Source organism: Scomber scombrus, chromosome 19, assembly GCF_963691925.1.
Source record: "Scomber scombrus chromosome 19, fScoSco1.1, whole genome shotgun sequence".
Classification (NCBI taxonomy): domain Eukaryota; kingdom Metazoa; phylum Chordata; class Actinopteri; order Scombriformes; family Scombridae; genus Scomber; species Scomber scombrus.
This window is the reverse complement of record NC_084988.1, coordinates 10,454,593-10,479,004: the sequence shown is the minus strand read 5'-3', so window position 1 is coordinate 10,479,004 and position 24,412 is coordinate 10,454,593. Positions and strand designations below refer to the sequence as shown.

Genomic DNA, 24,412 nt, shown 5'->3' with positions numbered 1-24,412 from the left:
CACAGTGTACAATGCCCGAAAAAAGTCACTCTGCCTCTCCTGCGTGGGTTTATGTAAGAGGAACGGTATGTCTAACATGAATTAATGTTTTTGGCCTCTACATCTGTTCTGTTAATTTGGTCCTGACTTTCACTTAAAAAAAAAGTTGCATACAAATTTGGCTTACCTCCCATGTCGTTTTTATCCATAAACATAACAAAACGTACATGCACAGGGCTTGGATATTTGGAATTCTCCAAGGGAATATGATTGGAGTACCTGATCAAATTGCTAAACTAAACTATTTTGGACAAGAGTCATTAATCAAGTGGATGTGCTTCTCTTTTGGAGGTGAGTTGGCACCAAACTCAAAAAATGAGGGCTCATTTCAAAGCAAAGTTTTCCATTCCCCTCTGAAGTGATGCGTTGACCTTTGAGAAGTTTATACTGATAAAGCTATACAGTTCTCTCAGTCTCTCAGATAGAGTGCATGCCATAGGGAGCAGGTCATGGAAAAGTCTTGAGTTTGACTAAGTGCACTCTCTCTTTTACCCTGTCTGTCAGTCCGTCTCTGCCTCATTCAACACACACACGCACGCACGCACGCACGCACGCACACACACACACACACACACACACACACACACAAGCAAGCAAGCAAGCAAGCACATACATACACACAAGAGTACGTGTGCATGCTCGAATACACTCAGACACATTGACCAATCTACGCACACACGCATCACTGAATGCTGAGGTAATTTGTAACAGTAGAACAGCATAACTGTGGGTAAAAGAAACAAATGACACATGCAAGGATTTACACTACTTTAAAAGGCTATGTTGGGGGACTCAGTCAAGAATATATCATCAATACCATGCTTGAGATTTGAATGAGTTCAGACATAATATTAACACGGGAACATGAGTAAACATGAGTAAAACCTCTCAAACTCTGGAAAGAGGATTAGTGAGCATGAATGTAGTTACATAAAGGGACATACTAATCCAGTTACAGATCAATTCAGTGATTTCAAACAGGATTTCATGATATTTATGCCATTTCAAATGTGACATCTCCATAACTACGTCATTACATAGAGTTGATTAACAAACAGTGAAGTCTGATTGATATACCCTTGACACACTTCAACCAGGGGCAAGAATAATATCCCTGGCTGAGTAAATAATGTAGATTCATCTTGTACATTATAAGCCCATATACATGATTAGAAGGAGGATGTTTTGAATAGTTAATTGAATGAATTACTTTCTATCATCAGTGAGTTTGGCAAATTGAAATTTGTTAACTGGACTCATAAACACTTTTGTTCTCACAATGACACCTTGTCTAGTGTGAATATCAATACAGGAAATGTATGAGTCACATTTTTCTATTATCTACAGCTGTCCATTTGCACCTCCCCTTACAAAAGACCTGATGTCTGCATATATTCTGACCACATGTATGATGCACTTCCTCTCAGTAGGTAGTTTTAGGTACTTCATCAGTATTGTTTTAAATAATGATGCCTTGATGTTAGTTATGTACTTTAATGTTAGCTATGTGGGAATTACTGACTCTATCTTGTAGGAATTGGTTAAAAGCTCACTTGGTGCAGTGCTGTGATTTGGAAAAAGTACATGCATGACCCCCCCCCCCCCCCCCCCAAATAGACCAACTCCATCCCTTTGCACCCCCTGCAAGAACATACATAAGCTACGAATTAAAATATAACAAATGTGCCAACCATAGTCACTATCAACATGTGAAATATTCGATGCAGTCATTATGAAGGCACACATTTGGTCTACATGCTGTGCCTGCGGTTGTCACCTCCTCACTGTCTGACTAGTCTGTAGCTTTGCACAAACAGCACCGCCTGTTGATGTCTGGCTGCAAGGACAGGTGAGAGGTGACAAGTTGAGAGGTCGTGTTAGCAGGGACGGTAAAGGCGGCTACACTTTTGCTGCAGTCACAGTAAGGCAACATGAGAAGTACAAGTTGACTTGTGTCACTCTTTGGCTCAGCTAATATCTTGCAAAAAAAAAAAGAAGTCGCTTGCCGCAGTTTCGACAGGTGGTAGCTTTGAGGAGTGGTAAAGCAGTGGTTTGCTAAGCTTTGCTAACGTTAGCAAGCTGCTAGCTGGGTTGCTAAGTTGCTATGTCGCAACCAAGTGGTTGGACTTCTTGGAGCTAGCTAGTGAGCTCACATCAGTGCCAAACTTTGATTCTGGAGGAAAACACGAAAGGTGGGTACAGTATGTTACCATCTGACAGCACTGTAGTAGCGCTTCGATAGTAGTTAATGCACTTGGTTAGCTTAGCAACATAACAGCAGCTAACATGGTGAAACTTGCGTTGCTAAGTTAGCATTCACGCTGTTTGTGTCAGCCTGGCGGTTGTCAGTGGCACATTAACCCAAAGATAACTACTGCAGGTACACACTGTAGATGGCCATGTCTGTACCCCCCCTAAAAAAAAGTTTAGGTTATCTTAAATTTAGCTACTCTTTAATAAATTACAGACTGTGCAATTTAATATAATTAGAGTTAGAGTGGTAACGCCAGTAATTCATATTGTGGAGTTATTTGCTACCAGCTGATCAAGTTTGATATTGTTAAGCCAAATCGACACATTAGTTTACTAAGATATCAAAACTTACATATCCAACACCGCTCTTTTGCATCATTGTGCAGTATAATGAATGTAAACTACATATGATAAGACATAAAGTAAAGGGACATGTAATTGAAGACCATGTGTAAGGGTTGAAAAGCACTCTATGCTGGTATCGACCCATATATTTGTATGTTTCTCTCGCTTATATACTTTAATTGGAAATAGAGCTAGAAAAAAGCCAGATTTCACTGGGCAGTTTCAGCAAGGATCCCCACAGATACTTACATTTCTTTTTTGATATTCAAAGTTTAAATAAGTCTTAAAATGTCTGGAGCTGTAGGAGTTAAGGCATTACATTTGATTTGAGCATAACTATATTTGTTCAGTTTATTACTTATCATTATTTTCTGATTATTTTACACAAGCAACCAATCAACATCAGGGCTCTAAACTAACTTTTTTCACTGGTTGCACTGGTGCGCCTAACTTTTTTTCTTAGGTACACCAGCACAAAAGTTAGGTGCACCCAAATTTTCGACCATATCACATTCAACACCGCAGTTTTGCAGGTTCACGTTTTTTAAATAGCTGTCCATATAGGCAATATTGACTTGTAAATGATTAACTAACAATCTGGTCAACATAAAATTCTTTATTTGAACAATTCCACAAGAAAGGTCACTTCACTGAAAAGTGTTGGTGCTTAAAGTGCTTCACTGAGCTGAAATTTAAACTTAAAACATCTCAAGATAAATGAAATAGTTATTGTGGAAAGAAATTGGCAAATTGCAACTTACCAAACAATGAACAGATTCAAGTTGTCTGCTGACACCAGATACTCCTTATAAAGCATGACACTAGGAAAAATGGATTGGCTTAACACAGAAATGTATTAAAGCCACCTTATTGGCATAGGCCACATCCTGCGTTTGAGCACTTGATTTTTCTTGGGTGTTCAAAGAAAAGCTCCATGGCTCGCTGATAGTTGAACTGCGAGAAGGGGGGGGGGGGGCGTTTATGCTGACACGCATACAGGTAGCTAAATGCTCCCCTTGCAGTTTTTTGCGCAGGTCAGTCTTCACACACGCTGCATTCATAGTCACACAAACACACACACACAGTTCTGGGTTGGAGCCGTTCATATACTCTGAGCCGGTTAGCCTGAAACGTGTTACTATAGTAACATCACAGTTACCTGTTTGAGGATTAACGTTGTAAATGTTGACATCACATGGCGCTGTTTGCATTAGTTTTTCGGGCTCCGCTGTTTTTTTCTGAGCAGGTTCTGCCTCAGATGTTTCAACCAGCGGTCTGTGTTTGTTTCCTTATACTTAATATCACTGTTAGCTTGTCTGTGTTATGCTAGCGAGAGGTACAGAGAGAGCTACAGGTGTGTTCAGGGTCGAAGTCAGACAGGCGGACATAGCGGTTCTGGCCAGTCGTCGTTCAGTAAGCACCACTGCAGACGTTTGTTGAACATTAATATACATCGCTGTAAATGTGTACGGGAATTTCCCGTATTATAAGTGTTGGATTTGCGAGAATCAATTAAATTGTGGGCAACACCTGCAATCCCACGCTGAAATTCAAGCCCTGCACGTCACGTTACTTCAAGCACAGTCATTTTTGCAGCGGTGCGCCGCTGTTGAATGTACAGGGGGAAACACTGCATCTTGTCATCCGCGGCTACATGCACTCTACATCCACTCTCTCTGTCTGACTGCAGCACACGCATTACACACAGGAATATCTGGACCACGGCCAATCAGAGGGGGGTCCCACCCTTCACTATCTCTGACCTGATGTGTGTCTGTTGTTGAAGGTTGAACCACAGGGAGACTTTCAGAGTCGCAGAGATTTTTTTTCCCGAACAGCTGGTCGCACCAGTGCGACCTCAGATTTTTTTTAGTCGCACCATTGAGAAATTAGGTCGCATGTGCGACCAAATTGGTCGCACTTTAGAGCCCTGAACATATCAATAAAAGTAAAAAATGACATTAGTATTTTTATGCTGTGGTACAAGTAGGTAGTACAAAAGGATCTAAATATTTCCTCCACCACTGTTTGCCGAGTAGTTTTAATACTTGTTGTATTCTTTTGTGGCAGCAATGGTATTATTTTTTCCTAAAAGAGGTTTTAGAAAGGTCTTAAAAGTCATTAAATTTGTAGTTAAAAATAAGCAGTGCAGTGCTTCTTTTAGTTTAATTAGATAGGATCCCCATTAGCTTTTACAAATGGTTATTTATATATATATCTTCCTGGGGGCCACACAGAACATAACAACAATATACATACAGATACACATAATAAAAATACATGCACAGTGTTGCTCTTGAATCTTGAGAAAAATTCAGCTTCTCATCCATTATATCACCTCACTGCACGCTTTTTTTCTGTAGTTTTGTCTTATTCACATGTAAAAACTAAGTAATAATTCACAATCCGCATACTAACAGAAGGGATGATTATTTACAGACAGAACTTAGTACACTTTTCCACAGGCCTGTTTGTGTAACCGCTCCGGGTTAAATGTTGGCTAACTCTTGGCTTTGTGGGTTAAAGTCCTCTTTATTTGCCCCACCCTTAAATTATGGAAAATGTGTGTGTGATAGATAGTGGTACATCAGCTACTGATTTATCTTAATTTAACTGCATCAACAAGGTATGGTTTAGTTTCACATTAATGCTGTTATTTAATCAGCAGCATTATTGAATTAATCGCTACGTGTCCTTTAAGCAGCCGCTGGACTGCACCTTGCTCTCAAACTTATCTGTAAGGCTTCAGGGACAAACTGCAGCTGTTAATTATAACCCGCCAGTTCAGACACAGTCACATAAGTCTGAAATTATCACAATTTCATAATCCGATACTAAATCAAGATTATTGTCAGAGGTTTCTGTGGCAGAAGGTGTATTTTATTTGTTTCCTCACTTTTGTGCAGTTAGTATGCATGCACCATGTATATTACTCCAATTACCTCCAGTTGGGTCTGTTTGAAAGTGGTTAGACATTGCTCTCCTTGTTAGGTCGTTTTGGGGGATGGTGGTGGGGGAGGGAATTGCTTTTAGGATGTGGGAATGTGTGTATTGACAATTTTGTCATTGCAATTTTGCACAACTTTATGAATTCTGTTATTGATTTTAATTTATTGTATGGTCCATCTACCTGCCTGCAGGGACTACGGGCGGAAAATAGCAACTTGCTGAAACCCGGTGCAATGCATCTCTCCTTGTGTTATACAAGGTTAATGTTTTATTGCGCACTCTCCCTGTTTGAATAAAATAAAAATGATAAAGGGGTCCCTTGAAAGAAACTTTTGCACATTTTTAAGTCAAATGCATCATTATGGTGCACTGTGAGAGTAAAATTCAAAGGTTATAGAAAAATTGTGCAACCAGTAGTTGGAAAAAAAACAAAAAAAAACAGTGGTTGTATAAGTGTGGATGGTGATGATACAGCAAAAAGATCACACCCTTAAAGCATGGGAAAGAAATTTTTACCAGTTCATAAATGTTCCAACGAAACCACCAAAAAGGACAGATGGCCGTATTTCAGCTCTTAAACAAAGAAAGCAGAAGTGATTATCCAAGTTCAACTACTTCATTACTTTGGAACATATAAAATACTGTTTTTCAGTAAATATCTTTTTCTACAAGTTTGCGTTGTGTTTCTTCAAATAACTAAACTACAAATTATCGTCACAAATTAAACCATGACGGGCCGCCACACTCTATACAATTAATGGGAAATGCTCATCCAGTTCATCCACAGTAGTTGTGTAGCTTTTCCAGCCTTTAATGTACAGTACAGTTGTACACTTTTTAAAAAAAGGTTGTCTCATACAGTGTTACTGTGTTTAATTCCAACTTTTGTTATGTTCTCTGCTCCACTCAAACAGTGAGAGAGACTGGCTGCTCTTGGCATAATGTCATGTCAAATCGGAGTTACAAGTTTCCGACTTGTTCATGTCAACCTCCAAGTTATAATTATGACTGGCGAACTCAGAACAGCTAATATTTAATTTTCTTTCTCTCTTCCTTTCCAAAAAAGACATCCCAAAGTTATGTAAGGGTTTTTGTGAAATTTGCAAAATATTGACCTGGTCTCCAGACCTTGTATCCAACTGTGCATATCTAAATTTGTATTCCCTTTTTAAAAAATAGTGATAGGAATAATGTTTTTGGGTGAAATAGTAAGTTAGAGAGTTTTTTTGGTGCAGGTTTGTTGTGTCCCAAGTGCCCCAAGAACATAAAATATACCTGCACTTGAATATATTAATTTTACAGCATTATCTATCTTACACACACATACATACACACCACTAAAGCTCATTGTTAAGCCTAGACATGCTTGACCTCTCCACTCTGCTTTGCTCTGTAGGGATGTCTGGTCTCGGCTTAAAGCGAGGAATGCAAAATGATTGCCAGAGAATTCAGACTTGGACTATGAGGAGTGTGCTGTACAGTGCATGTGCTTGTTGTGTTTTGGGGGAAGAGCTTTCAAGATCATTACTATGGTGATCAAATAAATGTTAAACCAACCCAAATGGATGGGACTAAATCCGACTTTGATGCTAGCCTCCGGGTATGAAAACAAAAGGGTTTCTGTGGATGCGTTATATAAATAGCGTTGCGTCCCCTGGTGTCCATGCCAGTCGGAAGAAAAACATGTTTATTTAAAACACTTTAACGTTCATATATTCCATTCACTTCTCACATCTCTGGCTCCAGGTGTGTTATTCCTTCTTTTTCTTTTTTTTGCTGGATGAATAGGCTCGTCTGATTGTTAAAGCAGCCACCTAAGGGTGTGTGTTATGTGTGTGTGTGTACGGGTGACACACTGTAATTGCGGCAATTTTGCTGAGCAAGCCTGTTTCTCACCTCTGTCAGGCCTCACATTTTCCATTGTTAAAACTAGTAACCCTTAAACCCTTATTGCCAGCATAATCATGCACACAAACACACGTGCATTTCAAAAAAAAAAAAAAAAATGCACCTTCAACAACTTTGGGTGCCACTGTGAGACTTGCTGCGTCATGGTACTGCTGCAGATGGTGTCAACAAGGGCAAGATGATAGGGCGTGTTGAGGTAGTCTGAAACGAAGGCTTCTGCAATCATAACAGTAATTGAGGTGGAAAGGTGTGAACCGCACTTGATGTAAGAGAAGAAAAACACCTGCAGGTTGAAATAGCTCCCTGTAGAGTCAGCTCAGACTCACTGCGTCAGCCAGGCCATGGCCCGATTTTAAATTAAGACTCACTGTATTCCCTCTTTTTAACCTTTATGTCTGGGGACTTGTCTGTTAATTGACTGGCTCCAGTGCTAGCTTAAAGGAACACTTCGGTATTTTTCAACCTGGACCCTATCTTTTTGTGTCTCAGTGAATAACAGGGACATTTTTTATAATGGGTCCAGCATTGACCCTTAAACAGGTGACATGCACCAGGAGATACATACATATATACATTTTTTATACCTTAATAGGGGCAACGTATCCTTGTGGAGACTCATAAGATCCAAAATATACAAAATAATTTTTGAATTATTTGTGGAAATGTTAGGTGCAAATGCCTGCCTGTTTAAGGGTTAAAGAGAAACTTTTGTATTTTTCAACCTGGAACCTATTTTTCCATCTTTTTTGTAATTGGTACAGTATTGAGCAAGAGCAAAACAGGCCGCAATGTAATCCGCCAAGATAATAGCGGTCTGTCATTGTGTATCCAGTAAAAGTGTTTGTTGTTTTCCAACCAACAGGCTCAGATTGTTAGTTTAAATATCTCACAACATTATGGAAAGAAGCATACAGAGTAATAAAAGTTTTTTCTTTACCTTGGTCTGTTTGTTAGTGTGTCTAACCAAGTCTCGCCCTGAGAGTTGGGTTGTGGTTGTTAAAATCAGCTAAATATTCAGCCATGACAGAGTTGGAGACAGGACTGCTGGGAGGAGTTTGTTGTGCTGCAGTACAGAAAGAGTAGCGTAGTGTTATTTAAAGGATTTTTAAAGACATGGCTGAATATTTGTCAGACAACTCGAGTACAGGAGATTTCAGAATGAGATTTCTCCTTGAGCGAGACTTGGGTCAGACACAATAATAAACGGACTGGATCGAGCGAAAGGTAAAGAAAATCATTTTTGTCTCTCTGTTTGGTCCTCTCCATCATGTTGTCAGGTACCTCAAATAAAAATCTGAGCCTGTTAATGGCAGAAACAAGCACTTTTAGTGGACATATATTGACGGGCAGACCACACTGCAGCACTGTCGCTCAAACTAATTTAAATAGTTGGTGTCCTCTTTGGTCACTTAGACACAAAAAGATGGGAAAATAGCAAAGTTTTTCTGTCCTGCTTTCTACTCAAATAGCTCCAGTTTTTATTGTCAAGTACTTCTTGAGAGAGCATTCAGAGTATTACATTTACGTGCCATATTCAAGGGCAATTTGATTTTGTTGCTCTTAAAAGAGATGTAAGTGTTACCCCTCTTTTGTCCTCAGAGTTTAATGCTTTGGTTTAATCATGTGTCTTTAGATCTGTCGAAATAAGTCTGTTTGGCACTTTTTTCTCGGTGGATATTTGGTTCTGGGCAGGTGTTTTAAATTATTCCGGGTAATTAGACCTCCGCATGAGGTCCTGTACTAACAAGGTGCAACAAAATGAGAGCAGAGTGAGAGATGTCAGTCAAGCATACAGTTCTGAGAAGATGTATAATCAGGCGAAACATCTGTGTTAGATGTACCGCAGTGAGGGATTTTCAAGAGGGACATGTGGCACAAGTGTAACGTTCCCATTTTAAGCTGAAGTGGTCACCAGTGATGTCATTGAAATGACGAGCAACGCCCGGATGAGCCCCCTTTAAACTATCAGATATGTCACGGACAAATTGAAGGTCTCGTTACATGGTTTTGAATTTCAGAAAGATTACAGGCTCAGTGCATTTCCTTTAGGGATCTAATGACCCTGTGGTATTTCTGCAATGTTGCAGCTACTGTTACGAACAGTATTCAGTCCGCTTCAATTGTTTCTATTCATGTTCATCTAGAGCCACGGTGTGTATGGAGTTTGTATGCTTGCTTTTTTATTTCAAACTGGTCACCAGCTGGAAGTTGACAAGTCATGCTTACATCAGTGTGGATGATAAACGGCACACAGACGTAATGAATAACGATAACAGTCAGAAACCAATGTATTATCAGTCATGTCTTTATCAAAGCACAATAAAATGTATCAGTTCAGTTGTACCTTCATTAGTCTGTGGAAATGATATCTGGGTTGCTTGTACACACAGATAACTGATAGTCTTTCAGGTGCTGATGAGTTCAAATCAAATTGCTAGGAGACAGGTTTTCTTTATGAATGTTTCATATTTAATTAAAGCCGCAAGCAGCGATGGCGGGCCCTCGCTCACCCATGCCACCGCGGGGCCTGAGGCATGGCGGGGCTGTTGCGTGAAGCAGAAAGTGAGAAAAAACCTGGAAGGAGGCCAAAAATGCAATGTTTCGTTCATACAGTAGGGGGCAGTCACAGGTAGTTACACATATGGTCTGGTGTGTTCAGGGTGGCCACTCATCAGTCATGTGAAGTTTGGAGTGAATTGGACAAAGCATGAAGGAGTTATGAGCAGTTAATGGTTCATCCACCAGGGGGCAGTCACCAAATGTGGTGTGGTGTGGTGCGTTCAGGGGCGGCCCCTCATCACTCATGTGAAGTTTGGAGTGAATTGGACAAAGCATGAGGGAGTTATGAGCAGTTAATGGTTCATCAACCAGGGGGCAGTCAGCACATGTGGTGTGGTGCGTTCAGGGGCGGCCCCTCATCACTCATGTGAAGTTTGGAGTGAATCGGACAAAGCAAGAGGGAGTTACGAGCATTTGATGGTTCATCCACCAGGGGGCAGTAATGGGATGCGTGCAGGTGTGTTCAGGGTCAGTCCCTCATCACACATGTGAAGTTTCGTGGAAATGGGACAAAGCATGAGGGAGTTATGAGCAGTTGATGGTTCATCCACCAGGGGCCAGTAATGGGATGCATGCAGGTGTGTTTAGGGTTAGTCCCTCATCACACATGTGAAGTTTCGTGGAAATCGGACAATGTTGATGCAAAAAAATGCCACTTCCTGTTTCCACTAGGGGGCGACATGAGCGACACCCCTATCAGATGGAAGAGGTTGCTGGTAGCTGTTGAGTTGTGTTTCATGTTGTGTTGAGTAAACATGGCAGAGCAGGGGCATCTTGGTAGCCCAGTGGTTACGACACAGACCATATTTCAACATCTCTGGTTTGACTCCGGCTAAGGATCTTACATTTTCTTTCTCGCCTCGTGTTTCTTGTCTATCTCGACTGTCTGCTGTTAAAATCTAATAAACTGACAAAGCAGCCATTGTTGAATTTTCTAATATGCACAACTCAGTATAAGAGTTGAAAGTACAGGGTTAATACTGGTGTGATATTTTACCACAGTGTTGTTGTTTTTTAATGTTAAGACATTTGGGCCACAAAAATGTGGCCCAAAGCTTATGCTGTTCAGTGATTTATTTTGAAGACACACTCGCACTTGATTCAGTGACCGTGCACCCACAATTTGTTACCCACAGTCAGAAAGGTTCCCTTATTTACATTCCACACCAGGAATGTCTGCCTTGGATTTTCCACTGTTTGTGGGAAAATATATAGGAAGAACAACAGAACAGCTGGCTTTGCTATTGATGAGAGCGTTGATAAACTAATTTGTTTCATGTTACAGAGTTGCTCCATTCGATAGCAGAAATCCAAGTAAAAAATTCCAAAATTCATTTTTCTTGATGCAACAACTCACTTTGATTTCTCAAGACTGTGTTTAATTATTTATTTTTGACTTGTATTCAAGCTAATCTCGTCTCCTTCATCTCTTCACAGATGGCTGTGTCGGTGCGGGGCCTGTACTTTGTGGTAACCCTGTTTTTGGGCAGTTTCTTTGGAAGTGTCTTCATGCTGGGTCCATTTTTGCCGCTAATGCTGCTGTCCCCCGCGTGGTACCGCTGGATCACTGATCGTATCGTTGCTACCTGGCTCACCCTGCCTGTGGTGTGTACACCAGTTTAGCCTTGACTTGGCCTACTTGTGTGTGTGCCAGATGGTCTTGAGTTACCTGTGCTTGACACAGTCACGATGCTCTGCTTCATCTCATCCTTGTTTATGCCTCCCTATAATCAGATTTTATATTTTTGTCAGAAGTAGTACACTACACTTCTGTCAGAAGTGCACTTCTTTTATTCAGATTCCCCTTGAGCTCAGTTATGCAAATCCTGTTTACAGTTACCGCATGTTTTGATGGCATAATTTATTTGCTTCTCACTCTTGTCTCTATCTTGAATCAATCTTACCACCCCATTCCTCTCTCCCTCTACATCCTTTTTTTATTATCCTTCTTGATCACCCGGTTCTCCCACCCTTACCTCACGTCTCTTGTGCTTTCTCTTTCATCCTCTCTCTATCCCTGCTACTCTTCTCTCCATAGTCCCTGCTGGAGCTGGTATTTGGGGTAAAGGTGGTAATAACAGGGGATGGCTTCATTCCGGGGGAGCGCAGTGTGATCATCATGAACCACCGTACCCGTCTAGACTGGATGTTCCTCTGGTGCTGTCTGCTCAGGTACAGCTACCTTCGTCTGGAGAAGATCTGCCTCAAGGCTGCCCTCAAGGCTGTGCCTGGCTTTGGTGGGTATACAGTAGGTGCCCTGTCCTTTTCCAAGCACAAAAACACAGAACTCTTAATAAATGCTTTGGATAGGACGTCTTAATATTTAATAGAGCAGGTAAAATCATTCAAATGGAGACTGCTTAATCTAAATATAAAAGAGGAATAGTGTATTGCAAATTCAGAGCAGTGGATGAAGAAAATTAGTGTTTTTTTTGTCCTGCAAGGAGATGGTGGTTTGACAAGTCTGATTTCACGGGTAGATAGTTACAGATCATGATTGCTCTGCTGGCAGAGGCTGAATCAACAATGTCTTTTACTGAGGAAAGTCTTACAGAATCAGTTGAGCATAAGAAGTTATCAGTTTCACATAAATACTTTGCATGTACATTCCAGGCTGGGCAATGCAGGTGGCCTGCTTTGTCTTCATTCAGCGTCGTTGGGAGGCTGACAAGAAACACTTGGAGAACATGCTGGACTACTTCTGTGACATCAGAGAACCTCTGCAGCTGCTACTGTTCCCCGAGGGCACAGATCTCACTGGTGAGATGTAAAGAGTGCAACACTTCATCCATTTTTGTGACAATTTGCCCACATTTCTGTTTCCAGAGCTGAGTGTGGCCCTACACCTGTCTTGCGCCTTTGCACTGAGACTGTTATGCAAACACAATTTCCAAGTGATAAGGCATAACCAAATCCCTTGATACACACAGCACACAGTAATTTCTGCAAGAATGCTCTGATCTTTCTGTCCAAGCAACAAGTGACACCAGTGTCTAAAGCCCTCTTAGATCAAAATTAAGCCAATCAAAGTCCCGAGTAGCTTTACTAGGGGAAGCTTAACCTCCCTTACATATCATGATGTCATGAATGGTCCAATGGAGTAACATCACACTTGGCCAGCAGCTTTAGGGCTTTAAAGATTGTTACACTTTTGGTGCTGCGTGTGCTTCTGAGCATGTGTGTCTGTATGTACACATTTCCACATTTAAGCCTCTATAACCTCAAGACTTCATTTGACGCAAGAAACAAGGGGATGTATACAGCATGTTTGGACGTCTCATGCAGAAGTTGTCCTGTTCTTTACTCTTAATACATATTCCAGAAATATACATAAGGACCTTAATATACAGGATCAGGCTCAGGGTGCACCTAAGCCCCTCTAAAATTTACCATGATCCCTTTTTAAGCTTGTAGAGCTTATATAAATTGAATAAAAGATTGTATAAGTATCACAAGTCAGAGCTCCTGATCAAGAGAAAGCTGTCCATAGTCCTTTTGTCCTACAAGTCAGCCTGAAGGAGCTACTTGTTACATAATATGACTAATGAGTCATGATATAGTTTACATGTTCCTGCAACAAGTTCCTGAGGAATGTTTGGTTAATAAACACTCATATTTCCTGTGTTTATATCCTCTGCTTTTTACAAATGTGTAAGCCTTCGTCACTGGTGGATGTATTTCATTAATGTTTTCACATCCCATAACCAGCATTACTATTATTGCTACTGTTGTTTTTATAATGGAATGCTGATATTTTTATTATGTTATTCTCTATGGCTCTTGTCCATTAAATTCTACTTTTGTTTAAAAGGGGGTAAAGACAGAGTCGTTATAAAGCTCCTCAGTAGGTAAGCAGCTGTCATGTACAAAGTCCAATTACTAAATTAGCCTGAAGACAAGAATAAGATTGATGCATAGTTAAATGAAATTAAATATCATTAAATATATTTTATATTAATTGTACTCTCATTACAAAAATAGGAAAAAAATATCTACAGTGCATGGGTGAAAAGGTCATTTTCAGTTGAGCTTTCAAAATAGGACAAAAACAAATCTAAAAACAGTCATAAGTTCAGTGTATACAAATATTTATTGTGTCCCAATGTTACCATCTACCACATGTAGCATGTACATGATTTATAAATAAATACGAGAACTGCAATGATTAATCGATTAATCAATTATTTGCAGCCTATTAAATTAATTGTCAACCATTTTCATTATCAATTGTTTTGAGTCTTCTTTAGTCTTTTGTGATAGCAAAACTGTATATTTGGGGTTGTGGACAAAACAAGACATTTGAGGATGTCAGTTTAGGTTTTGGGAAACCATAACTGTAACTTTTCACCTTTTTTGGACCAAACAACTAATTTATGAATGGAGAAAATAATCAACAGATTAATCGATAATGCAGCTCACTTTACATTTTAAAGGCTCATTATTATATTTTTTTATTTCTTTGTATAGTACCACAGTGTGAGACAATGTCACTTACAATTCTTTACTTCTCAGCCAACGATTACTGGTTGACTAGATAAATAGCCTAGTTAATATGAAATTCTATTGATGGAGTTTGAGTTTGTATCTGTCAAAGGTTTATTCTTTATGTGTGTCTCCTGCAGAAAACACGAGAGCAAAGAGTGACGTGTTTGCCGTCCAGAACAACCTGCCGAAATTTGAGTATGTGCTGCATCCTCGCTCCACCGGATTCACCTTCATTGTGGACAGACTACGAAAAGGTCAGGTGTGATCCACATCAGCAGTTGGTGACATTATGAAATCTCTACATTAAACATGACACTGGTCCATTAGTAAGAAAAGTATTGTACTGATGTGGCTATTTGTCAATTCAATTTAGATTATAATATTTGTTTTGGGGCTGCAAAATGTGTCCTCATGGAAATATTTTATCAGCAAAAGCAAAGGAAAATGGCACGCTACCACGATGACTGTAGTTATTCCACTGACGCTGTTTGTAAAAGAGGGATCATACCTGTTATTCTTCAAAGTCTCAGACCTATGCCTCATCCCACTGCCAGGCATTACAACACCCATGAGATTCTAATGTTTCCCTATGAGCTAATTCTGGCAGTCCTCCAAAGTTCTTAATACCACCTCTGGCCCTGCTGTCTCAGTCCCCACGCATCCTGGATGCTGAGCATTGCACCAACTCTCCAAGCAGGTGTTGTGAATCAGTGTGATGTCATCAGACTTAGCAAATTCTCTTCTCCCTCTCTCCGCACCGCTGACTGACATGCTGCGCGTGTTTGCTTTGTCCAAGTCCACCGTGCCTCTCTCAGCTCTATTTTTACCGTGGTAGAGCTGAGCTGTACAGGACCAGGTGCTGGCAGGTGTCATCCTGTCCATTTGATATTTCATTCAGCTCGCCCTCTGTGTTGTAAGGGCACTGCAGTTCAGTGATGATTGTGTAGAGTTCATGGTAGGTTTAAAGGCAGAAGAAGGGATGAAGCACTGAGCCCCTGGAAAATTAGGTGTACATACATAGTGGAGTCAAGAGCTGGGATTTTGATGCATGCATAACACAGTTACAATAACCAGTATGGATATGAAGAAGATATCAAGCCTCCCTGTACTCTCATGTCTTTATGTCTGAAACTGCATAGTAGGTTTAAACTGTTAAGAATACTGAAAGTTTTGCATTTTATATTGTTTAAAGTGATGATTTTTGAGTCTAATTTACTGTCTTGTTTTGGTTTTATCACACTCTTACATCAACCAGTATTTTACCTTTTGATCATTAAAAATGTGTCCCTTTTCTTAGGAGACAACCTGGATGCCGTCCATGACATTACAGTGGCGTACCCCAAGAACATCCCTCAGACAGAACGCCATCTCATGTTGGGGCTTTTCCCCCGTGAGATTCACTTCCATGTCCGCCGCTATTCAGTAGCATCACTGCCTACCTCTTCCTCTGCCTTGGAGTCTTGGTGTCGAGATCGCTGGGCTGAGAAGGAGGTTCGTCTGCGGGACTTCTACTCCGACCAACCCCGAGGCTTCGACAGGGACGGTGTTGCACGTGTGCCACCTTGTAAATCAGAGCTGCGAGTGGCTCTGATCAAAGCTGCCTCACTTCTTTACTGGAGCAGTTTTATTGCTCTGTGCTTCACGGGTCTGTGGCTTTGGTCTCCATTCAGGATCTACCTTCTGATCATGGTTGGAGTGTATTTGGCCCAACATAAGCTGTTTGGAGGGCTGGAGCTGCTGGAGTTGGCCTGCCATCGTTACTGGAAGTCCACGGCTGCCAATGAGGGTGAGAAGAATAAGGCGCTGGATGAGAAGATGCAGTGAGGGATGGAAGACAGGGTTGACTGGACAATGATGTGTCCATGTGCAGACACTGAAGACTCAGTTGTCTTGGCCTGTTCAGTCCAGAGAGCTGGAAGATCCCTTTTTGGGACCCAGCGCTCCATGCCTTTTAGAAAGGGAGTAGTAAATGCATCTCCTGACTGTATGCATGGCTTCAGTGGAGATTGCTTACCTTTTCTGTTGAAGAGAGTAGGAGAAAAAAGGGGAATGTTATGTACATTTATCGGTGATGGGTTCAAAGAATCATCATCATCACACGTGGTGTTGTTTTCCCACTGTGTGTGTCTCCTTGTATAACCACTGTTGTTTAGCTTGCTGTCAGAGCATTTTATCCGTTTGTTTTCTGTGTTAAATATGATGTTTGTTCAGAACCTCAATGTGGACATGTGTCATGAAACAATGCTGTTAGTATCTGTTTTACTGTTGCCATGTCATTGAGACTAGTTTTTTTTATGTATTGCCCTTGGTTTTATATCAGTGTCATAAATTATGGAGCAGAGCCATAGTACAGACTACCTGTACATATGAGGACTTGACATCTTTAACCAATATACAAATCAGCACTCTAGTTACCTGGATTAGACACTACTTAAATGAATCAGTTTCCATTTATAGTGTATGGAAAGAAAAGGACAAATATAATTCCCAGAGAATTATTAATGAGTATACAGGTATATATGTGTACCACTGTTTACCTTTTACAGGGTATAATTACCCTTTTATACAAATTGGGGAATACACTTTTCCCAGTTAGTCCGTAGAAATAGCTTTTAGTTCTTGAAAGAAAAATTGTTATCCTGATTGTTTGCTCAAGTAGCTTTTGCACATAAAAGCCAAAGGTGAGAAACATAGCTGATGTAAAAAGTAACCAAACAGAATGTAGTCTGTCTTGTCAGGAAAGGGTAGCTTCATCCATCAGTGGGAAAGTTGCCCTTAACTACACTGGGGCAACACTTGTAATCATCAACTCATCAAGATCAAAGATCTTATGTCTGGATAACTGTAGAAGCAGATGAGCTTTGTGCCCTTTCTGGGAATGAAGGGATGCCTTGTAGAGGCAGGATGTGGGTGGTGCTGGGGTGGAAGAATGTCCTGTTGGGACAACATTACCCCTCCATGTGCAGGGTGGCACAGAGGACCAGACTTGGAGTGGAAAACTGGCCCTGAACTCAACCTAATCCAAAAAAGCCCTGTAATGCCCACCTCTGCCTGTGTCCCTCTCTAGAGGACTGGCATTGATGCGCCTGCTAAACTCAATTAGCAAATGACAGCTGAGAAAGCTTCTCCAATTGTGCCAAAAAAGGACAGAAATTGAAACTCCAAAAGATTGGAGCGGCGCTTCAACCACACTTTAAGCCATTGACTCTCCTTGCTGTTGCTCTCAATACAATTTTAAACCATGTCAAATTCTGGGTTTTAGGACAAAATCGTCTGTTGGGTAGTCTATAGTAGTTTCTGTAACACTGTGCAATGTGTGATTTAGCTGACCGCTTCAACTGGTGCCGACCAGCCAATCTTATTTTGTGAAAAAATGTCTTACGGCGCAGTGAAGCCACACGATAGAAAGTTGTGTCAAACGTCTTTCTTGTTTATATGAATCTGAAGCTCCTGTAGTTAAAGTGTAAAGGAGCTGTTTTCCAGTCACTGTGATCTAGCTGTGTTACCAATTTTATCATCAGCATGTAATAGTTTACCGAACCTGGTACATATTTGTGTTTTCAACCCATTTAAATCTCCTGAACCAGCTTGAATCTACATGTATCAGTCTCTCTTGTGCTGTTTTTTGTTGCTCATTATTATTACCACTTGCCGATGCTGGACCTCTTTAAAGTCACTGTCCTCAGGTAAACACAGTAGACACTGTAACAAGTCAGTCTATTAAAGGATGAAATACGTATATCTATAAATAAACTATATCAGTTCATTCTAGTCTCCAGTTGTGGTTCTTTCTAGTTTTGTCCTTTAGCAAATGTTGTTAATTGACTTTACTTTTGATGCTGCATATAAACTAATTTCATCTTTTGCTACAGGATCTAACAGCTCACATCAGAAATGTTAGAGCCATCACACAAAGACATGACATTAAAGTGCAGTGTGATGTTACATTATGTAACAGGATTTTCTACAGGTTTTATTTCTTTCATTCATTATTCCACTAATGTAAAACAACACTTTCATTATCGGTTGTTGCAGGGCATGTTGTGTATTGTCTCAACAGTCTTTTCATCTATAATGTACGATTAAAAAATCACTACTGCAGTGAATGAGTCAACAAGACCTCGACTGCTCATGTTACACAACAGTGGGGCCGCAGTTTTCCTTGTGTGTTTTGCACACATGCATTCTAGTCTATCACACACAACCAAAAAGGTCAGGAGCTTTGAAGGTGAAGTGCGGTCACCATAGTAACTAATGTTGACTCCCCTGTCTCCTAGCAACGGGATGTGGAGTGATGTCAATGGAAAGCATGCTATTTTCTCCCGCTGACAGAATGATGTCACTCCTTTGTGTGTGTGTGATAGAGTGGTGGAAAGAGAAGTTAATTTCTATAATCTATATATCTGCTCTCCTGAGGGGGACTGAGAAGGGGGGAGGGGGGGGGGGGGAGGGGGGGGGGGGGGGGGGTGATGCTGATACACTGGAATCAAAGAAAGACAAAGGTGAGGATAAACTAAAATAGCTGACCAGAGATGATGAATCATGGGCCAATTAAGCGTGCAATTATGCTCCAGGTTCTTTTTATGGTCTCTTATCCCCTCCCTACTAAAATCATCCTCTGCTTGTGAACATCAAATTTGCTTTGATAGATTTGGCAGGGGGTGGAAGAAAGATGGATGATGCACACAGACTCCATCATCCTATATGAGACACATGAGAGCATCACTTCATTACTGCGTCTTTTCTTCCCTATTATTAGATTTGCTCCTAAAAGACTGCCTCTCTCAGTAATAGACTAGTTGGATGGCTGCATAGGATCCCTCTGGCACTCATGGAAGCCTGTGGTTAGTTTTCTTCAGGGAATCTAGACGTTTCAAGTCATGCTCAAGAGCACTGTGGAAGTGTCTGAAGAGCAGTGGAAAAATAGCTCTTACTGTGAACACACGTATAAAGACTATGTCACATCTACATTTGTGCCATGTCAATCCAATTGCCCGCAGACTAATAGGATCAAGTGTAATTATCCTTATCTGGCCAGATGGCTATTCAAAAGAGACAGCAGACAATCCTGAGGTTACACCGGGACAAAGTCAAAGACTTCTAAAGCAGGACAGCAAGCTCTGGAGATGGAGCCTCCTTTTTGCCACTAGTCATGTCAGGCATTTAAATGGTACTACATACGGTCATAAAAACGTCAGTCTTCTTGATCTATTAATGCTTAAGATCCCGCAAACACCAAATCAAGCGACCGCAGTGGACTCAAGAATAGACCAGGACAGTTTGTTGTGTTCGACAGCCTTAATTAATATTTGTAAGGGCCAAGTTTGTTTGGCCGTGCTCATCCAGGAGTGACAGCTGAAAAGTAGACCTGTTGTTGATTCCACCACTGTGACACAGACCCTCACAGACAACAAAGACTCCTTCCACCAGGATCCGTGCTATAAATATCTCTACGGCAGCACTGCAACATTAGTGGGCGGATTAGGAATGAATCATTACTGCTTATTTATAAACGAAATGCAATCAAACCTCATCGCCGTGGCTGATTTGCAGTAAGCACTGAGTAGGTAGGATTAAAATGGGATATGTAGTCTAGATGGGGTATATTTTTGTTACAAATATTAGCTTTTTCTGTCACATTTTCTCCAAATAATCGCTCAAACATCAGCCTGTGTTCGGTATTCATTTGAAGGCAAATAATTCACAAGAATTTATTCATTTTCTTTGCTCCGGGGAGTAACATCATTGGCTTGTATTTCCAGACTGCAGTGAGGCTCCACAGACTGTGCCAAGCCGCTTGACGTCAAAGGCAGGCAAGGGACTGAGCATCATGCTTCCCAGAGAAAAACATCTTCAGACATCATCCTGTCTCTCAGTATTCTGCTGCCACCTAGGGGTCCAGGGTTTTGGATTTACTCATGAGCTAACCCAGATATCTTCACAGACATGAACATAACAAACCATAAGCCTGTAAATCCATGTGTGCTTATTTCAAAATTTGTATTGAGCACCAGGCTTAAGCCACATTTGGAAATCTCAATGTCTTGTTTGCGAAAAGGGTTTTGTTAGAGAAGAAGAACAAAACAAAAAAAGTTGTGATTATTGCAATGCCACCGTGTTTGGAAACATCCTGACTGCAGATTTCAAGAATACTCACACTGATTAAAACATTAGCAATCAACAATTACCTGATTCTGCTCTGCCTTCATAACAAAAACATATTTTGGTCTACAAAACACACAAAAGAATGTAACCCAGCAAGACCACATCTTTATTTAGAAATAACAGCAGAGAAAATCTTGCTATAGCCATACAAGAAAACCTTTTTTTTTCTCCAAACCTCCAATCAAGAAAATGCACAATAAGATAAATGTACCCATTAATAAAACAATAATCATATTGAGTAAAGCAAATAAAAACAACTGGCCAATCAATAAAATGCTAAAAGTTAGCAACAAATGATAATATTCTGTCATGGCTATTGACTGTTCACTGCACAGACCTGGGGATATTGATGGTGTCAGTGTCCTGAAAAAGCCATATTCATTTAATTTAACTTTAGATTTTTCTGTAGAAATGACAACTAGTGCTGTCTTGCATGACCTTGTAAATGCAAGCAAAAACATTTACAGTGTCACAAAGTGAAGGCTGGACCATTCTGGTAATGCCTGCTAGAAATCAGTCCAAAAATAACCTCAAATGTCATAAAAATTAAGATTTTTTTGTATTGTTTTTTTTTTGTTTTTTTTTAACAATTTGAGATTTTGATTGAAATCTTCACAGGACACTTCGGAAACGTCTGTGGCCTAATCAGAGGATGACACCAAGCTTGTTTGGCTTTGTCTTACAAGGAAAAGGCCATGTAATGACCAAATGTGCCCTTAGCCTAGGATTATAAAAAGAGGATGGGTCACTAGCACTCTGCAACTGTTCAATCGAATACAGGCCTTAAAAGTAGACTCAAGCAGGATTGATTGTTGGTGTGTCACTTCCAATACTGCTGTTTTATAGAAAAGAACTGAATGCTAGTTGTGTTGTGGTTGTACTTATTCTTTCAGAGGCTCCGTTACCTTTTCCATCCTGCTAATTTAAAACACTTGCATGACCCATCCTCTCATAATCCTATCCTTAGGCCAGCAGACAGATGGAGAATATCTCCATCACGTCTCAGACACATTCCTCCTCCGGCATATTGAAGAGAAGTGGCTGGAAGGTACAAGCTCCTGATAAGTCACTGCAGTGACATATTGCTCTTCACACAGCACACCACACAGGCACAGAATCCATGGTAACAGATGGAGAGTGGTACAACCCAATTAAATTGCAGGATCAATTGTAGGATTGTCTACTGTACAGGAGATCACTTCCACAATGTGAACTGTATCAGAGGGACACTGTGTACATTTCAAGAATGTCACATCACTCAAAATAATTGCACATCATGTGAGGCAGATCTAAATAAAAATCCCTACCACCATCAAACACTACAATGAATTCTTAAATATGACATCAATCTGTGCGTTGCATTATTGAAAATGTAGATTTTAAACACTATTACATTAATAACACTACCGGCTAAAAAGAGGTAACTGATACAGAAATAACAACTATCATGGTCTTAAATGCATTCAGTGCTCACCAGTGACAAGTACAGTGAGACAAAGTTCACAACACAGAAGCACAAGAGCCAAGAAAGCCATATGTAGAGTGAATCCTCCATTGGTTTGTTTTATGTTGTTGAGTGGAGTGGGCAGGTTGCTTTGCCTGAGTCTGGGGGATGAATATACTGAGCTCTACAGCCTTCAGTGACCAAGTAATGCATTTTGTTATGTGACTAATCATGACTGTTATCATGCATATGTTGAATTACCATATGAGAAAGGGTGGAGCATGCCTTGTGCAGTGGTGGTGAAAATTCTGTGTGACCGTGCATGAACATGTAAACAAGTGAAGTTTCCCCTATCTGAGTCCCCAGCTGTTTTTGGGGAGGGCGCCCTGTGACACATAAATCAGGACGTATTTTGGGGGAACCTATTCAGCAAGAATAGATCCAGCAAATTCAATCTTCAAATCAGCAGAGGTCTAAGGTCATAGGCCAGAGACTGGGGTGGGGTAAGAGGGTGAAGCCAAAACTTCACAGACCACTTAATCTGCAAATGGTGCAGCACAGAGGCAGGGGGATAAAGGAGAGGGAAAGGAGGACTCGGGAGTAAGTTTTCCCCACACAAGTTAATCCAAGGTTAGGGGATCATGAGTTGTCTGAGGGGACATGCTCTTCAAAGCCCTCACTCTCCCTGACTAGCGCCCTCTCCAGGATTACACGTCCCTCCTTGTACCTCTGACTGTCCTCAGTAGCAAACTCGTAGATCCATCCGAGCTTGCTGTTGCAGTTCTTGCAGCTGACATCCCTCACCATGTGCCTGCCAGTAAGCATCACTCTGTCCTGCACCTCGCTGTACTGCAGGTTCACTACCTGTGGAAGAATATATACAGAATATAATATATAATTGATCTTATAATATAATAATATGTTTTATGATTGAGGAGAGAATATAATAATAGGTAAGACCTGCTTGGTTAATGTCTGTGTACCTTGTTGAAGAGGAAAGCTCTGCCAGTGGCTCCTGTGAAGCGTGTGGAGATAAGCTCAGAGCGGTTAGTCAAAATGGTGTCGCAGTTGGCACAGGAAAAGAGGCGTGTTCCTCCAATGTGGTCCAAGAAGATACGTCCCATTGTTCAATTTTCTAGGATTGAAGAAGTGAGGCTTACATAAGAAATGTATATCTATTTATATTGGGCAGGTTAACACATTAGGTTCACATTACTGATCATGAGGATTACTATTATGCCTGTGACTAACAGTTATATAGCTTATCAAGATGAAGTTTGATAAGATAGTCTCTAATAATGTAATCTGGGTTATCGCAGCTTGGACATGAAACTTTTCTTCTTCTTCTTTTTTTTTTTTACAATAGGTCTGTACTGCTGCACAGTAAAAGCAAGCTAAATATCAGTCACCAGGATTTACTGGCTTTGATAACCAAACATTATTTTCACAAGAAACTGGGAACTGAAGATACAGAAATATCATATATTCATATTTAACATTCTTACTAAAAATCAAGCATTATAAACTTAAAAACAGGTATTTGGTTTAACTGTATTTTATGGTGTTCTTGATGTATCCCTTTTGTAGCTGCTATTTAACATTTCCCTCATTTCAACAAGTACTTTTGTTCCTGGCTGACTTGTCATGAGTGCTGTTGACTGTAGATGGCAGCTGAGCTTTGAATGGGGCTGAAAACAAAAGTCAGCATGAAGAATACTGAAAAACACAGCATAAAAAATATGAATGGGTTTGCCTGGGTTCCCCAACATTTGGGGATTTTCGCTGCGAGTAGGGACATTTTGTGAGAGCTTTGTCGCACAGATTGAGTTAAATGAACGCGTCAAAAGATGCTAACATTAGCAGCTCAGCTAACAGCGATGTCGACAACAAGCTCAGAGACACACCAACAACACGGATTTTCTGCTTATCTCTCAATGACGGCTTCCCACCTCGTCAAGTTTGGCTTTATTGGCACAAAATGTCTCCACCGCCGATGATGTCACCGATATATTTGGTATATTTTAGGCGCACATCTGTTGTTTGGACCGTCGTCGTCGTCTTCGTGGCTTTGTTGTTCTTTTTCAGCTGTTCCTGTCTGCTGCTGAGCTCCAGACCAGTGTCAACATCCGGTCCTGACGCAACGACCCGTGCTGCGGCGGCCTGCTGCTCCACCAGGTGGCAGCAGAGAGCGGGACAGTGGTCATGTATGTGACCTAAAATGAAACAAATTAGACCTCAGACCCCCATTTAATAAGAGTTTTGCTT

At 40.7% G+C, this 24,412-nt stretch overlaps 3 protein-coding genes across 4 annotated transcripts in view; 2 read left to right on the top strand and 1 right to left on the bottom strand.

Annotated features, from left to right (window-relative positions):
* Nucleotides 1–22,868, top strand: part of lbh (LBH regulator of WNT signaling pathway) — a 39,345-nt gene extending 16,477 nt beyond the window's left edge. The window contains exon 4 of the transcript XR_009927445.1: nucleotides 22,853–22,868. The gene's annotated coding sequence lies outside the window, so the exon portion shown is untranslated. The remainder of the gene's footprint in view (nucleotides 1–22,852) is intronic.
* lclat1 (lysocardiolipin acyltransferase 1) lies at nucleotides 1,906–18,304 on the top strand. Of its 2 annotated transcripts, none has more exons than XM_062440517.1 (6): nucleotides 1,906–1,960; nucleotides 11,491–11,658; nucleotides 12,092–12,290; nucleotides 12,667–12,813; nucleotides 14,676–14,792; nucleotides 15,836–18,304. In XM_062440517.1, the coding sequence occupies exons 2-6, from the start codon at nucleotides 11,491–11,493 to the stop codon at nucleotides 16,360–16,362; spliced, it is 1,158 nt and encodes a 385-aa protein (XP_062296501.1). In that variant the 5' UTR covers nucleotides 1,906–1,960; the 3' UTR covers nucleotides 16,363–18,304. The 2 variants fall into 2 exon arrangements, with proteins under 2 accessions (XP_062296501.1, XP_062296500.1); XM_062440516.1 differs by having other exon boundaries at nucleotides 1,911–2,231.
* Nucleotides 20,792–24,315, bottom strand: LOC134000816 (protein yippee-like 5). Its single transcript, XM_062440303.1, has 3 exons — nucleotides 24,097–24,315; nucleotides 23,131–23,282; nucleotides 20,792–23,011 (listed from the first exon to the last, which is right to left on the bottom strand). The coding sequence occupies exons 2-3, from the start codon at nucleotides 23,269–23,271 to the stop codon at nucleotides 22,787–22,789; spliced, it is 366 nt and encodes a 121-aa protein (XP_062296287.1). The 5' UTR covers nucleotides 23,272–23,282; nucleotides 24,097–24,315; the 3' UTR covers nucleotides 20,792–22,786.
* Between the last annotated feature and the right edge of the window lie 97 nt (nucleotides 24,316–24,412).